The sequence below is a fragment of the Staurois parvus genome, unplaced genomic scaffold, assembly GCF_062004578.1.
Source record: "Staurois parvus isolate SC_StPar_1 unplaced genomic scaffold, SC_StPar_1.0 ptg000464l, whole genome shotgun sequence".
NCBI lineage: Eukaryota > Metazoa > Chordata > Amphibia > Anura > Ranidae > Staurois > Staurois parvus.
This window is the reverse complement of record NW_028318260.1, coordinates 1,991,756-2,008,025: the sequence shown is the minus strand read 5'-3', so window position 1 is coordinate 2,008,025 and position 16,270 is coordinate 1,991,756. Positions and strand designations below refer to the sequence as shown.

At 40.3% G+C, this 16,270-nt stretch overlaps 1 protein-coding gene across 2 annotated transcripts in view; it reads left to right on the top strand.

The window, feature by feature from the left end:
• Positions 1–13,947, top strand: part of LOC149452785 (heterogeneous nuclear ribonucleoprotein R-like) — a 52,434-nt gene extending 38,487 nt beyond the window's left edge. For both annotated transcript variants that reach the window (XM_089688987.1, XM_089688988.1), the window contains exons 5-9: positions 3,007–3,142; positions 3,830–4,035; positions 4,550–4,699; positions 6,042–6,163; positions 11,939–13,947. In XM_089688987.1, the coding sequence (XP_089545113.1) occupies positions 3,007–3,142; positions 3,830–4,035; positions 4,550–4,699; positions 6,042–6,163; positions 11,939–12,551 (1,227 nt within the window). In that variant the 3' untranslated portion in view covers positions 12,552–13,947. The remainder of the gene's footprint in view (positions 1–3,006; positions 3,143–3,829; positions 4,036–4,549; positions 4,700–6,041; positions 6,164–11,938) is intronic.
• The last annotated feature ends 2,323 nt before the right edge of the window (positions 13,948–16,270 follow it).

Genomic DNA, 16,270 nt, shown 5'->3' with positions numbered 1-16,270 from the left:
TTAGATGACTGGACTAGGGCCATGAGAAGGGATCATGTTTCTTTCAAAACTGATCCCTTGTTTGTGGAATGTTTAAAGCGAATATCAACAGCCCTATATTTTTCTTGTGTTGAGGAGACAGTAATCATCTTGTCTTTACGAGTCTCCTGTAAGTGAACATGAGGAGAACTCTCCAGTTGAAATGCTGGATTTGTAAAAAAAAAAAAAAAAAAAAGAATTCCCACTTCGAGGGACAAGCATCTTTTTGGTGCTGTCTTTGACATCCTCCTTAGAGATATCATTGGGGGTAAGAGCACTTATCTGTCACAGCAGAAGAAACCTAGACCTTAGACCGGGAAAAATCTTCCCCCCTCTGGGACCAAGAAGAGTGCCTTTCATTATTCTTAGGCCTTAACCTTCAAAGCCAGATACCCAGTTCAACTGCAAAACTTGGGCCTCTAAACACCCCAAAATTCCTGACAAATCCTTTTCAACAAGAAGGAGCACCCTATCTTCCAAAGTTTGGGAAAGTCTGTTAACCTTTGTGGACACCTGGTCTGACAGCATCTCTGATTCCTATGTATGAGACACGGTTTCCAGGGGCTACAATTTACAATTCTGCTCTCGGTTCTCTGTTGACTTCCATTTCTAATCTATCGGGGATTTTCCGCTTTCCACCTTAATCACAGGGATGCTTATCTTTTTTTCCCTCACCTCCTATGAGCTGTGTGTCTGGGCTGATTGTTTTGTAATATAAAGATCCATTTCTGCTGTCATAGGAACAAAGTAGTATTGAAACCCAGAGCCTCCTTCCTTCCTAAAGTGGTTTTCGTCTTTCATCTCAACGAGGACATTGTTCTATCCCTGTGCTACTCCAGTGCATCCGAAGGAAATCTCCCTTCATTTTCTGATTGCAATCACTAAAGGGAACATAGCTGCTCATTCTACCATTTCCTGGTGGCTTTAGACAGATTATTTGTTCAGGTTTAAAGCGGAACTTCACTCTCTCAATCAACATTGACTTTTTTTTAATCCTTATGCTGCTAGCATCCAAAAAAAGATAGGAAAGTAAATCATATTTACATATTCACGTTTTAAACTTTTTTTTTTTGAATTTCCTTAGTTACTTCTTGGTTTCCTTGCCTAGGCAAGTGATGTCATGCATCCATTGTAGTCCCTCCTGTCTGCATGCCTGAGCTAAGAGCAGAAAGATTGCAGTAAGTGAATGCTACAGGAATCCTCTGAAACTCCTGCTGTCAGAATACAATAGCTCAGCTATTGTGTTCTGACAGTGTGTTAATGGGGGAATTGAGCAACAGTGGGGAAAATAATTATTTGATCCCCTGCAGATTTTGTAAGTTTGCCCACTTACAAATAAATTAAGGGTCTATAATTTTTTTTTATCATGTGTATTTTAAATGATAGAGACAGATTATTAACCAAAACCAAAATAAAAAATGCGTGTTATAAATTGAGCTGCAGTTCAGTGAGTAAAATGAGTATTTGATCCCCTACCAACCAACAGTAATTCTGGCTCCCACAGACTGGCAGTGTGCTCAAGTGGTACACAAATTAGTCTTGTCAATTTAAGAAGGTGCTCCTAACGACAACTTATGTGTATGAAAGACACCTGTCAACAGAATCTTTCTTCCATTCAAACCTCACCATCATGGGCAAGACTAAAGAGCTGTCAAAGGACATCAGGGACAAGATTGTAGACCTGCACAAAGCACATGGGCTTACAAGAGCATCAGCAAGAAGCTTGGTGAGAACAACTGTTTGATTATTTGCAAATAGAAGAAATACAAAATAACCATCAATCACCCTTGGTCTAAAGCCCCATGCAAGATTTTGCCTCATGGGGTAAGAATGATCATGAGAAAAAAGAGGGATCAGCCCAGAACTACATGGGAGCTTGTGAATGATCTCAAGGCAGTTGGGACCACAGTCACCAAACAAATCATTGGTAACGCAATATGCCGCCATGGATTGAAATCCTGGAGCACCTGCAAGGTCCCCTTCCTCAAGAAGGCACATGTACATGCCCATCTGAATGATTCAGAGAAGGAGTGGGAGAAAGTTTTGTGGTCACACGAGACCAAAACTGAGCTCTTTGGCATTCACTCTACTTATCGTGTTTAGAGGAAGAAAAGTGGAGACTATGACCCTAAGAACACCATTCCTACAGTCAAGCGCAGGTGGAAACATTATGCTTTGGGGCTGTTTCTCTGCTAAAGGTACAGGCTGACTTTGCCACAATGATGGGCCAATGGACGGGGCCATGTATTGTAAGATTTTTGATGAGAATCTTCTTCCCTCATCCAGAACACCAAAAATGGGTCATGGATGGGTCTTCCAGCATGACAATGACCCAAAATGCCAAGGCAGCAAAGGAGTGGCTCAAGAAGAAGCACATTAAGGTCCTGGAGTGGCCTAGCCAGTCTCCAGACCTTAATCCTATAAAACATTTATGGAGGGAGCTGAAGCTTTGAGTTGCCAAGCGACAGCCAAGAAACCTTAAGGATTTAGAGAAGATCTGTAAAGAAGAGTGGACCAAAATTCCTCCTGAGATGTGTGTAAACCTGGTAACCGACTACAAGAAATGTCTTATCTCTGTGTTCGCCAACAAGGGTTTCTCCACCAAGTACTAAGTCATATTTTGCTTGGGGATCAAATACTTATTTTACTCCCCAATCTGCAACTCAATTTATAACATTCATATCGTGTTTTTTCTGGATTTTTGGTTGATATTCAGTCTCTATCATTTAGAATACACCTATGATACAAAATATAGACCCTTCATTTCTTTGTAAGTGGGAAAACTTACAAAATCTGCAGAGGATCAAATAATAATTTTCCCCACTGTGTCTATGGCCAGCCTGATGCTTTTATGAGAATTCTTTGAAAACTGACAGTCCAACTTTGAGCCTTGGGGTTTGATTATTTGCTGCTATATTAAATGTCTTGGAATAGATTTCTACCCCCATATTTACAGAGAGATGTACATTTTTACCTTTCTCTTTTCAGTGTGACAACTATGAAATACGCCCTGGCAAACACATTGGAGTGTGCATTTCTGTTGCAAATAACAGACTTTTTGTTGGATCAATACCCAAAAATAAGACAAAAGAAAATATTCTAGAGGAATTTAGTAAAGTTACAGGTACTGTTTTTAGGCAGATTTAATTTTTACTGATATTATGAGGTTATACATTTGTAAGATTTTATTTACATAAAACCAGTTGAAGGATAACTGCATGATTATCCCATGTTCATAAATACCCTCCCTTCAGTGCCTGTCTGCATTGTTGTAAGATTCCCTCTCACTTCCTGTCCTGGGGAAAATATTTTTACCTAACAGGAAGTGAAGGATTCTTTCCAAAGGATCCTTCTAAATTGGTAAACCTGATGATTTCTAATTCTTTCCCACTATCAAAAAAAAAAAAAAAAGCGTAGATACATTTTAGCACATAGATGTAATAATTTACTGATGCTTGTATGCAGGATCTTGCTGGCAGAGAAATTCTGAACAAAAACACAAGTTATGTCCGCATGGACCTTGTACATCCTTTTCTAGATGCTAGTGTTAAAATGTATTCATATATGTAAATTGTAAATTTATCCTTTAATATATACGTACATTTTTATTTTACACTCTGAACTCTCTCTTACTGATCTTTACATAGCTGTGTGCATTGTCTCTTAGACAACAGTGTACCTGTGTTCATATATGTAAAAAAGAGGCCTTTGCCCATGTTCTAGAGGACTAATAAGTAATATTCAAGTTCTGTATTTTTTGCTGTTTTGCTCTTTCCAAATAGCCATTGACAGTTCATTCTGTATATTCTAGAGGGACTGGTGGATGTGATCCTGTATCACCAACCGGATGACAAGAAAAAGAACCGAGGGTTTTGTTTTTTGGAGTATGAAGACCACAAGAGTGCAGCTCAAGCCAGACGCAGGTTGATGAGCGGAAAGGTGAAGGTTTGGGGGAATGCAGTCACTGTAGAGTGGGCAGATCCAGTGGAGGAGCCAGATCCTGAGATTATGGCAAAGGTGAGTAGCTGAAGAAGAAGCTAATGTGCACATATGTTCAGAGAATTTAGTATTGAATAGAGAGAAATGCAATTTTAACAAATATTGTTAAAATTGATACTATAGCCAAATTTCTCACTTTTGCTAGAATAAATGAATGGCAATATAAAAAGTGGCAAAATTATTAAATTCATATTGCAAAAGGAGGTTCATAAAGCAGATTAATTTATAACCTATATCTTGCTATGGCAAAAAACCAAACAAACAGGAAAGTACCCTACTCCATGTGAAATTCTACTTGGTCAGCCTAGAAAATTAGGATATCCTGATAATATAAAGCTGTGAATGCATCCGATTAAACCGGCCTTTGGCTAAAGATAAATATATGGGTCAATTCATACAAGATGTAAGAGTTATTTAAAGTGTAACTAAAGGCATTTTCTCCATTTTTTTTTCCCTTCATTTTTTCTTTGTACATTCATTCTGGTAACCTTCATTGAAAAGACTATATTTTCCTAAATCATGCTTTTTTTAGGTCAAAGTACTTTTTGTGAGAAACCTGTCTTCTACAGTAACTGAGGAAATCCTGGAGAAGAATTTTTCAGTGTTTGGGAAGCTGGAGCGAGTTAAGAAGCTAAAGGATTATGCCTTTGTACACTTTGAGGAGAGAGACTCTGCAGTCAGGGTGAGACCAATTATTGATTTTCAGAAACCAAACTGGTAAGAATAATGGGGAAATTTTAGATGTAGCTATGTATTCAAAATCATGCAAACAGTTATATTGTGGCCCATACACGTTTTATATTTGGTTTATTATTACTGACACCTGAAGTGGAAATCAGTCTTAACCACTTCCCGACCGCCCTATAGCAGAAATACCGCTGCAAGGTGGCGCACGCACGCACGCACGCACGCACGCACACACACACACACACACACACACTTTTGCATTTCTGGGTAAGGAGCACGCGCCCTACCCACGCCGGTGTCTGGTGATTTGCTAGCATCTCCGACGGGGAGAACTGTTTGTAAACAAAACAGTTCTCCTCCCTGTCAGACCGTGCACACTGCTTTGGATGGCTGTGCAGAGCCATGCAAAGCAGCGTGCTTACAGTGAAGCACACGGGCACAAGTAAAACAGCACACAGTTAACCCTTTGATTACCCCTCATGTTAACCTCTTCCTGCCCAATGCCATTAGTACAGTGTCAGTGCTTTTTTTTTTAGCACTGATCACTGTATGTCAGTGACACCAAGTCAGTTCCCCACAGTGTCAGAATGTCCGCCTCAGTCCCGCTATAAGTCGCTGAACGCCGCCATTGCTAGTAAAAATAAGAATTAAAAAAATTAAAAATCCCAGTATATATACCGCCATTTGTAATCGCTATAACTTTCACATAAACCAATTAATTTACATGTGTTGGGATTTTTTTTTTTTTAGCAAAGACATGTAGCAGAATACATTTTGGCCTAAATATGATGAGATTTGATTTTTAAAATTTTTTACTGGACATGTTTAATAGCAAAATGTCAAATATTGTTTTTTCTTTTCTCAAAATTGTCGGTCTTTTTTTTTTTTTTTTTCTATAGTGCAAAAAATAAAAACCAAGCAGGCGATCAAATGCCACCAAAAGAAAGCACAATTCGTGGGAAAAAAAAGGATGTAAATTTCATTTGGGTGCAGCGTTGCATGTCCGCACTTGTCAGTTAAAGTAACGCAGTGCCGTAACGCAAAAAATGGCCTGGTCAGGAAGGGGGATAAATCCTCAGGAGGGCAAGTGGTTAAGTAGACAGGAAAGAATATAAGAGTAATGATGCCAAAAGTGAATGCAGCATAACCATCTAAAAACATTCTTTTCTAGAAATCTCCTGCTGACTTGTTTTGCCATAGACAAGCAGGACATTGCCTTCAGCATTTTTTATTTAGTCGGGTGGCTTTAGGTTTGTGCCATTCCCATCAATCACATTGCTTAATGTTGGGTTACCTTGTTGCTTCTGGATATTCAGTCCTATCAATTTCCATAAAAGGCAATGGATGAAATGAATGGAACAGACTTGGAAGGAGAAGAAATTGAAATAGTATTGGCAAAACCCCCAGACAAGAAGAGAAAAGAGCGGCAAGCAGCTCGACAAGCTTCTCGCGGTCCATTGTGAGTATATTATACATTTCTTTTATTTCCTTGTCAAGGCAAATTAAAAAAAAAAAAAAAAAAAAACATATTTAGTACTTCCCCGGAAGAAATGTTTTATCCCTTTAAACACGCTGCAAGTTCAGAAAATTAATTTGAGGTTGCAGAAATATATCCTTTTCCTACCTTCCTCTCTGACATGACAACACAGTGAGGGGAATTTACTGGAGTAGCTGTGTATAGCTACCAGTTATCTTCTAGCTTTCATTTTCAAAGCTTAACTGAACAAGGTGAAGTTAGAGGATGATTGGTTGCCATACACTGCTTCATCGATTTTAGTAAATGTCCCAATGCATGTGATGTCAGCCTTGGCTACTTCATTTTTCATGTATTAACACAGAACTCTCCTCCCCCTTTCTCATCTCCATAACCCCCTTGTGCACAGGCAGAGAGCGCAAAAAGTTATTGGCTCACAAGATTTCTGGCAAAATTACTTCCCCTTTTTAAGCATTTGTAGTTTTGCTGGTGGGCATTTGATAAAGCATTCCAAATGTTTAGTAAAAGGGTAGATGATGTAAAATAAACTTGTCCTCTTTCGCAGAGTATAAAAATATGCATTTTAGGTAAGAGAAGAAGAGTTTGGGGAGGCCAATGTGGAAGGCGATTTACAATGCAACGGGTATGGTTTTTTTTTTTTTTTTTTTTTTTTTTTTTTTTTGAGATTTCTGGGCTGATTCCTCTTACAAAGGATGTCCAGTAAGCTATTTGGCTGCCTGTTACCTGCTTACTCTACACTTGCAAACCACGTTCTAAGTGTTTGCACATCATCTGACTGGAAGTCTATTTGACTTATGTTGGGCTCCCCTCACATCTCTGTAGACCAGGAAAGATTGCAGATGTAATTTTATACTACAACACAAACATACTAGAATACTTATTCTAACACTCAGGTGAGTTTACGTCATATTAATTTGGCTGGAGAACTGCTTATAAAATGATCCAAAAAATTTATTCAGACAAACCTGTATAGCACTATTCCCTGTAAGATGGACTTGAATTATCTGCATTTTTTTACTGATAGTTTTTTAATCCAGGGGAGGACATGCAGAGAGTCTGTTGTAACCTGTTCAAAATGATACAATGACAAAAATAAATTGGAATGAATCTTGATGTTTAATTTATACTGGGAAAAAAATGCTAAATGTGATATTTACTGTATTATCAAATTAGATAAGCTGCATTTATGAAGGACTGGGAGCAGTGCAAAGTGCATTAATCCAATCATATTACAGTTCATGTGTTCAGGTTTATAATTGCAATTGGTTGCTTTGGGTTACTACAGTTTGCACAGTCACTGGACCTTATACTGTCTTTTAAAGTAAGCTGATTTGTTGTGTTTTGTGTTTGATTTCTGTTGTATGCAGTCATTAAAATGGCTAGATGTTAAGGGGGAAATATAGTGTTTTCAGCAAGTATATATTTTGAGCTATTATTATTACAGTGTTTACCTTTAAAACTGAACTTCAGACAGATATAAAAGACACAAATTAATGCAACTCTGTATTTATTTACCCATCACTACCAGAGCGGTTTTAATAATTTAGGCCTGAAGATTAGTTAAAACCCCTAAACCTTTATATATTTTCTGAAAGCAGAGACCCTTGAGAGTAAAATAGTGCAAGATCTAATATTTTATGACACACAATATTATTATTATTATACAGTGTTTATATAGCTCCAAACGGTTTGCTCAACGCTGTACATTAGCGTGGGAGACAGAACATGAGACAAAACAGTACAACACAATACACAAGGGGTTCGAGGGCCCTGCTCTTTGGAGCTCACAATCTAGGAGGGAGGGGATAGTGGTACAGGAGGAAGTGGCTGTGGGGGATGGAGTGGTAGGAGGAGTGGAGGAGATTGGTTGTTACGTGAGGGTGGGGTAGGCTTCCCTGAATAGATGGGTTTTTAGGGTGCGCCTGAAGGTGAGGAGGGTAGGTGACAGTCTGATGGATTGGGGTAGGGAGTTCCAGAGGATGGGGGAAGTCCTGGAGAAGTCCTGCAGTCGGGTGTGGGAGGAGGAGACTAGGGAGCTGGAGAGTAGGAGGTCCTGTGAGGAGCGAAGGGCACGGGTAGGGTGGTATTTGGGTATCAGGTCGGTTAGGTAGTTTGGGGCAACTTTGTGAATGGCTTTGTATCTCAGAGTTAGTAGTTTGAATTTAATGCGTTGGGCAATCAGGAGCCAGTGAAGGGATTGGCAGAAGGGGGTGGCAGAAGTGGAGTGGTTGGTGTGGTGGATGAGTCTAGCCGCTGATTTCAGGATAGACTGGAGTGGGGATAGCATTTGTTTGGGTAGGCCAGTGAGAAGGGGGTTGCAGTAGTCCAGGCGTGAGATAATGAGGGAGTGTACGAGTTGTTTAGTAGTGTCTGGGGTGAGGAACGTACGTATCTTGGAGATGTTGCGAAGGTGGAGCCTGCATGACATTGATAGTGATTGGACATGAGGTTGGAAGGAAAGGTTTGAGTCCAGGGTGACACCCAGGACCTTGGCGTGTGGGGTGGGATTGATGGTGGCATTGCTAGTCGTGATGGAGGGGAGGGGGGGGGCGCGGGCTGGGGGAAAAACTAGGAGCTCGGTTTTGGACAGGTTTAACTTGAGGAAATGGAGCAACATCCAGTCTATGTCGTTCAGGAGGTGGGCGATGTGGGCGGAGAGTGAGGGGTGGAGAGGTAAATTTGTGTGTCGTCAGCATAGAGGTGATAGTTGAAGCTGTGGGAATGTATCCGTTTGCCAAGGGAGGAGGTGTAGATAGAGAAGAGGAGGGGTCCGGGGACAGAGCCTTAGGGGACACCGACAGAGGGGGAGAGGTGGCAGCGTTATAGGTAACGCTGAAGGAGCGTTGGGATAGGTAGGAGGAGAACCAGGAGAGAGCAGTGTCCCTGAAGCCAAAGGAGTGCAGTTTAGTAAGGAGGAGGGGGTGGTCGATTGTGTCGAAGGCCGCGGAGAGGTCGAGGAGCAGGAGGACTGAGTAGTGGCCAGTAGCTTTGGTGGTTAGCAGGTCGTTAGTAATTTTAAGTAGGGCGGTTTTGGTGGAGTGTAGGGGATGGAAGCCAGACTGTAGTGGATCAAGGAGGTTGTTATCAGTGAGGGTGGTGCTTAGGCGATTGTAGGGTAAGCGCTCAAGGAGCTTGGAAGTGAATGGCAGCAGGGAGATGGGTCTAAGGTTGTTTAGGTCCGTGGGGTCAAGGGAAGGTTTTTTGAGTATGGGGGTGATGTGTGCGTGCTTTAGGGGGGAGGGGAATGCGCCAGTGGAGAGGGAGAGATTGAAGATGTGGGTGAGGGAGCGAATGATGGAGGAGGGGGGTGACTGGAGGAGTTGTGAGGGGATAGGGTCCAGGGGGCAAGTGGTGAGGCGGGCTTCAGTGAAGACCTTAGTGACCTCCTCAGTGGTAGCAGGGCTGAAGGAGCGGAGTGTTGGGGAGGTTATAGTGTGCGGGTGTTGGGCATGGTGGGGGGCAGTGCGTTTGCGAGGTCGGAGGAGGGGAGAGTTGAGCGGGTGATGGAGGGAGGGAGGCTAGGTGGAGAGGTAGATTGTGAATTGACAATGTCCTTACGGATTGCGTCAATCTTGTTTTGGAAATGATTGGCAATCTCGTGGGCGGTGAGTGAGGTACTGAGTGGAGATGGGGGGGGGGGGAGAGAGCAGGGATTTGAAAGTGGAGAAGAGCCGGCGAGGACAGGTGGAGAGGCGCACAGGTTTTTTCAGTGCCATTTTTCAGTAAAAAAATGCAGTAAAGCTTTATGCAAACTGTACTCTATTGATGCCTTTTTTTCTCCTACAGGAGTTTAGCAACAACAAAAATGCACTGAAAAGCGGAATTTTTGCATGCACATTTTATGTGCATTCTCCTCCCTTGTCTGGTTCTATTGGGCAGAATTCTGAGCATTAGAATGCATTAACACGGAAATGTGCCTAGCATTAGGGCACCTTTTAAACACTTTTGAGGGTTTTTGATGCTCAAAAGCTCCTCTCCTGAACACCCAACTCACATGTTTTTGTTTTTTCTTTCCTGCCTCTAAACGTCCCTACCTCACACATGGAGGGGTGTATAGAGGTGGAAATAAAAAGCTCAAACACCTATAAAAGTAGCATTTTTGAGGCTGCAGTGTGTATGAAGCCTAAAGTTAATTTTAGGGCACACTAACACAATATGTTGTTCAGTTTTTCTGAGAGACCTTAAAAGCGATTGGGTGGCTGTAGAGTCACTTGGTCACTCATCTGAATCTGGACAGTCGGTGAGATATATACGCATTCCTGGAAGCATGCATGCATGCAGTGTAAGGGCTAGTTCATACTAGATGCATTCCAGTGCGTTTTTTTTCTGCATCAAAAATGCATGCACAGTGTTTGCCATGTATTCCAATGGCCCTAGTTCACACCAGTGCAGTCAGTTCCAGTCAGTTTCCGGTGCAGAAAAAAAAGTCGAACATGCTGCATTTTTTATGCAAAGAACCATACTGGAGTTTACATAGTAAACTGCATCTGAACTGTGTGTGGTGTGAACTGTAAGCAAAAACGCATCCGGAGTGCGTTTTTGTGGTGTGAACTGGCCCTAAAGCCGTTTATACATGGATTTAATGTTGGCTGGTTCAGCAGAGACCGGACGAGATTCAATCCATGTACAGACGAGATTCAGTCTATGTATGGGCAGGCTGATTGTACCCAAGTCCATTCATTGACTCAATTTCCCTCCGGCAGAACACAATAGCTCTGCATGAGGCATTTCCCCATCAGCACTGACTGTATTGGTGGGGAATTCAAGCAATTTTCTTTTCTTCTACCTGTGGTAGAAGGAAATAAAATCATTTAATCTATGGTCTGCTTAAGTATAGTAATTTGGTCACTTCAATATAAGATACTTCCACTGTACATTAGAGCGCAAACTGAAAGAGAAGCAGCACAATGAGGCAATAAGTTTGGCTACAGTGCGCAATACATGCTTTATACATCTCTGGATTAATAAATTACAAATCCTTTGTCATGTAAGTTGTATTTATATGTATTTAATCTGTGTATTTAGCTCTTTGCCTGGAGTTCAGCTTTAAAGTACACTGCCATTGCTACTTCTCATTTTGCAAATTCTAGTTTCCTGGTTGTCCTGTTTACTTTGTAGCTTCAATATTTTATATCCTCCTTCTGGAACAAGCATGGCAATAAGACTCTCTTGATTGTATTCTGACTTTACAGATATGCATGCATCCCTCAGGAAAAGTTTGCTCTAAAATTTTTAAATCTATTTTGATGTGACTCACACATTACATGCTAGCACTTCATAATATTGTTGTATTTATTATAGAAAATTGTAGATTAACAACAACTTTAGTCATGTAAGGTTTGCAAACTTGTAGACTTGCATAATGAGAAGCAGCAAAAATGTACGATCATGTAAAACTGCATAGCAAAAACAGAGCTTTCATATGTAATGAACAAGTATGGTTGACCCATTTTGCCTGATTGATTGTAAACTATAAATATTTTAAATGTTGTTTATACCTAAACATTGATCGGATTATTCACATTGAGCTGATCCTTAACATATATAAATCTTTAACAAAAAAAAGAGGAAGAGAGGAAAAACATTAAAAACGCTATACATTCCCTTTTAAAATCGCACGGTGTAGCAATTGCTAAGTACAAGTATACTATAGTTTTTTTTTTAATCCACTGCATTTGTATTTCTTTTGCTTTTTAGTAAAAATGCTTGCTTGTGCTTATACTTGGTTTATATTCATAGGTATGATGATTTTTACTATTATCCCCCTCCTCGTATGCCTCCTCCAGGCAGAGGCAGGGGCCGTGGAGGCAGAGGTGGCTATGCCTATCCCCAAGATTACTATGGCTATGAAGATTACTATGATGATTATTATGCATTCGATTACCATGACTACCGCGGTGGATATGATGACCCATACTATGGTTATGATGATGCATACCCTGTGCGAGGGAGAGGCGGAAGAGGTGGTAGAGGTGCACCTCCACCACCTAGAGGTAGAGCAGCTCCACCCCAACGTGGAGGGCGCTCAAATTTTTTACAAAGGGGTTCTCCCATGGGCCCTCCTAGAGGATCCAGAGGTGGACGTGGTGGGCCTTCTCAACAATCACAACGAGGTCGGAATTTGCGTGGTAACCGTGGAAATAGAGGTGGGAATGTTGGTGGAAAAAGAAAGGCAGACGGGTACAGTCAGCCAGATTCCAAGCGTCGCCAGACCAACAATCAGCAGAATTGGGGAAGCCAGCCCATAGCCCAGCAGCCACTGCAGCAAGGTGGTGATTATAGTGGTAACTATGGTTACAGTAATGACAGCCAGGAGTTTTATCAGGATTCTTATGGGCAGCAGTGGAAATAGGAAAGGCTAAAACCACACCTTTTCATCATTCAAACGCCTACAAATATATATATTTACATACCAACAAATATATAGGCTTCAGTAGCTGCTGCAGTCTTTACTAGGCCCTGTGTTTGATTACTATACTGTAAATATCTTTTTTAGTTTGTTTTATTGGTGTCCACCAAGCAAGCATTGGTACAATTATGAATACCCATGTAGGATTCGTTTAAACTTAAAATCAAGCCTCGGATGTGAGTTTTCTGCTTAACTTAAATGTTTACACACATTTTTAGACTGATAAAAATGTTTGCATTAAACACTGATATTTAGTTTGGGTGATAGCACCCATCACCAAGTAATTAGGGTATACCAGTGTTTTTCTTGGTTTTTAGGAGATTTTTTTTAGAAGGTTTAGGAATTTGTTACTGGAGACAGTAAACATTTGTGCTGAATTTGTAGTTTATTTTGATAATTGTCCCTAAAGGACACCTGTCCTGAGAGAAATCTATGCAGGCTACCATTGCAGACCCTCTGTACACATGCTTGTTAAGCGGTTTGCGGCTTCAGTTCTTTTTGACTCTGGACAAGAATTCAACAAGTTGTCGGTCCTAATCTGCATGCATGGAAAGTACTGAAACTAGGGGATTACCCTACTGGCAGTCTGCAATGGCAGCTTTAGTAGTTCCCTCATGAGAAGTTGTCATAAGGATATTTTCCAGAAAAAAAAAAAATCAAAAGAAAACTTTTGTCTCCAAAAGAAATACTACCGTTCCGTTACATGTTAGGGAGTTCTGTGATACACCGTTGGCTAATTTACTTGTACAGGAGATCTGAGGCTGTGTGCTGTCCACCAAAAAGGTGGACTGGTCATTTAAGATCGTTTTGGGCATTCGTGTCTCATGGCTTTCTCTAGAAACACATTTGTTTCCAATGTTAGCAATTTGGACCGCACACAGCCATTTCCTCTTTTTGCAACATAATTAGCCAAAGACTGTATATCTCAGGACAGCCCACCCAGGCTAAACTTTTGTTTCCTGAAGAACCTTTGTCAAATGGAATAACGATGTACATAAGTGTAAACACTAGATGAGTCTTCAGTAGTTTTAATAGATGTCTTTATAAGCATTTTAAAGTTTTGTGTAACTGTTTTGCATTCCTAGGTATAGATTAATTTTATTATTTTTTTTTATACAACTTCACATTTTTTGGAAGGGAAACAAGTTTTACCAAATTGTTTGGTTATGGCTCTACAAGCCTCTACAGTTTGTTCTGTGACTGTATATTAAGTTTTCTTGTTCATGTACAATTTCAATAAAAATTACAAAAAAGAAGTTAAAACTAAAACCCACTGCAAACAACCACACCATTTCCATACATGGTTGTATCTTATTAAAAAGAGAAAAAGAGAAACTAATTCTGAGTTGTGATTCTTGCAACAAACACAATCCTGAGGATGGACTGCATATGTGAGTGATCAAATACTTTTAGGTGAAACTGTAAATTAAAAAAATAAACCAATCTAAAATGTTTCCTGTAATTGTCAACAAAGGTCATTAGCGTTCTTATAAAATGGTGAACTGTTGCTTAATTCACTTTTCCAATTTCCAAATTTGAATTTAGCGTGAACAAATGTATATTGCACATATTCTTGATGACAAGCACATTGAAAATCCATTAGTGGGTAGAATAGCAAGGGCAGGGTCTTCTATTATTCCTCATGTCTTTCTTAAAGCTTTTTTTTGTTTTGTTTTGTTTATAGGCAAAACTTTTTTCATTTTGGCTTATAACCCCTGTCAATTTATTTTTGGCATCTGTGTCCCAGTCTGGAGATTTTCCCTTCACTTTCCCTTCCTTTTTTGGAATCCCTCCACAGTGGGGGAATCCCTGGTTGTCACCAGAACTAGGCCCCTTTGGAAGATTTCCCTTCCTATTACTGTCCTGGTGACAACCAAAAACCTGGGATTTCCTGTTACTATCAGCTTTGGTGATAATGGTCACTAGGACAAGTTGAGGGTGAATCTCTCTAATGATGGCACAGACAGCAATAAAACACCTGACAACTTTTAATAATTATGTTTGCTGAAGTCTATGCATTTGTACTTCCTTTTTTGGTCCATTAGGAATTTTCTGGTGGCTACCAGATCATTTGAAGCATGTATTAACTGCAACAACAAGGTTTCTACAACAATTTATTTTTACGTGTTTTATTTATTTTAATTTTTTTTAGTTTATTGTGAAAACTGATGTGCAGAGGATATGACAGGAATTTATCTGGTTGCTTGTACCATCTTAGAGGGAAACTATTGTGCATTTCTGATAACCGGTTTTTTATGGTGTTTCTCTAATGTGTACCCTAAAGCATATCTAAACCTAAAATAAGAAATAAAAGATATTGCGGCTCAACAACACTTAGATGTGGTGGCTACATTTTGGTTTTGTTGATTTAAGTAACAAATTAAAGTCTAAAGACAGCTGAGAATTTTAAAGCAGTTACAGCAACTTTTTTTTTTTTTAGGTAAAGTTTTCAGCTATAGGAATAAAGGCTGACCATTATAAGCTACCCCTGTCTGTGTTAAATGGTTTGTCTCACCCCTCTATGTGCCACGACAGCTTGGTCTGTTAAAAGAAGTTAAAAAATAAGACTGTCAGGATCAAAGGGTAATACAACTATGTTGAGGAGGTGGGGGGCTCAGAAAAGCAAGCACTGCTGTGTTAATGTTAGTGACAGACTGCATAGTGTCATTTTTTTTTTTGGCCATAGATCCAAATAAAAAAAAAAATAACACTGTTGGACTTATGCAGTAATCTGAACATTTAGGGCTTGAATTCTAATTCTGAAGGTTTACCTTTTGAACTATTTATTTTACATTCTTATTTGGCTTTACTCTGAGGATGATATGCACCAGATGTCTCCTGGGGTCTTTCAGTTCTTGCTGTTTCAGTTGTGTGAATTCAAGCTGATAGCGTATATTGCCTCCAAACTTCTTCGTAGCCATACCAGTATGAAGCATAGAGCTGGTAGTCATTTAAAGCAGTGGGAGTTAATTTGAAAATTATAGAGGGCCTCATAGGTAGCATCTAACACTTCCAGAGGGCTGCACAATAGTAGCTTGTTTTTGTATGGTTTTTTTTTTTTTGTTAGTTTTTTTTTGTGCACATTGAAGAGAAAGTTGGAGTAATATAAGCCCAGTTGTTGGCGTCAGTGGCTGTAGTGATAACTCCAAACATAGAATGTTAGTAATCACAGTAAAAACCCCTAGCTACTGTGCCAGTAACAACCCTCAGCATTGGTCTCAGTGGCAGCAATAGTAACCCTCAGCATTGGTGTCAGTAGCTGCAATAGCAACCCCTTCATTGGTGTCAGCGGCCCTGTTAATCCCCTGTACCTCTACTGCTACCCTCTCCATCCTCACTGAATAGCTGATGAGTGCAAGCAGTAATACTCCTACCACAACCTTCATTCATTGTTGGTCCATCACGTTTCTTTTAACCCCCTTCCCTGAATTGATGGTCAGGGGTAGTGTTGTTAACCCCAATCCCACTGATCATCAGTGGGGTTAAGTTCCCCTCCAATCCCAACCATCACCTTCTTTGGTGGTCAGTGAAGTGCTGTTAACCCCCTTCCTGTATTGGTAGTCAGTGGCAAAGATTTACTTGCCAGATCACATAGTCCTTTGCTGCTCTCTCTCTGACTTCGGGCCAGGACTTAACTTTTAATGTCTGGCGAAGATAACTCC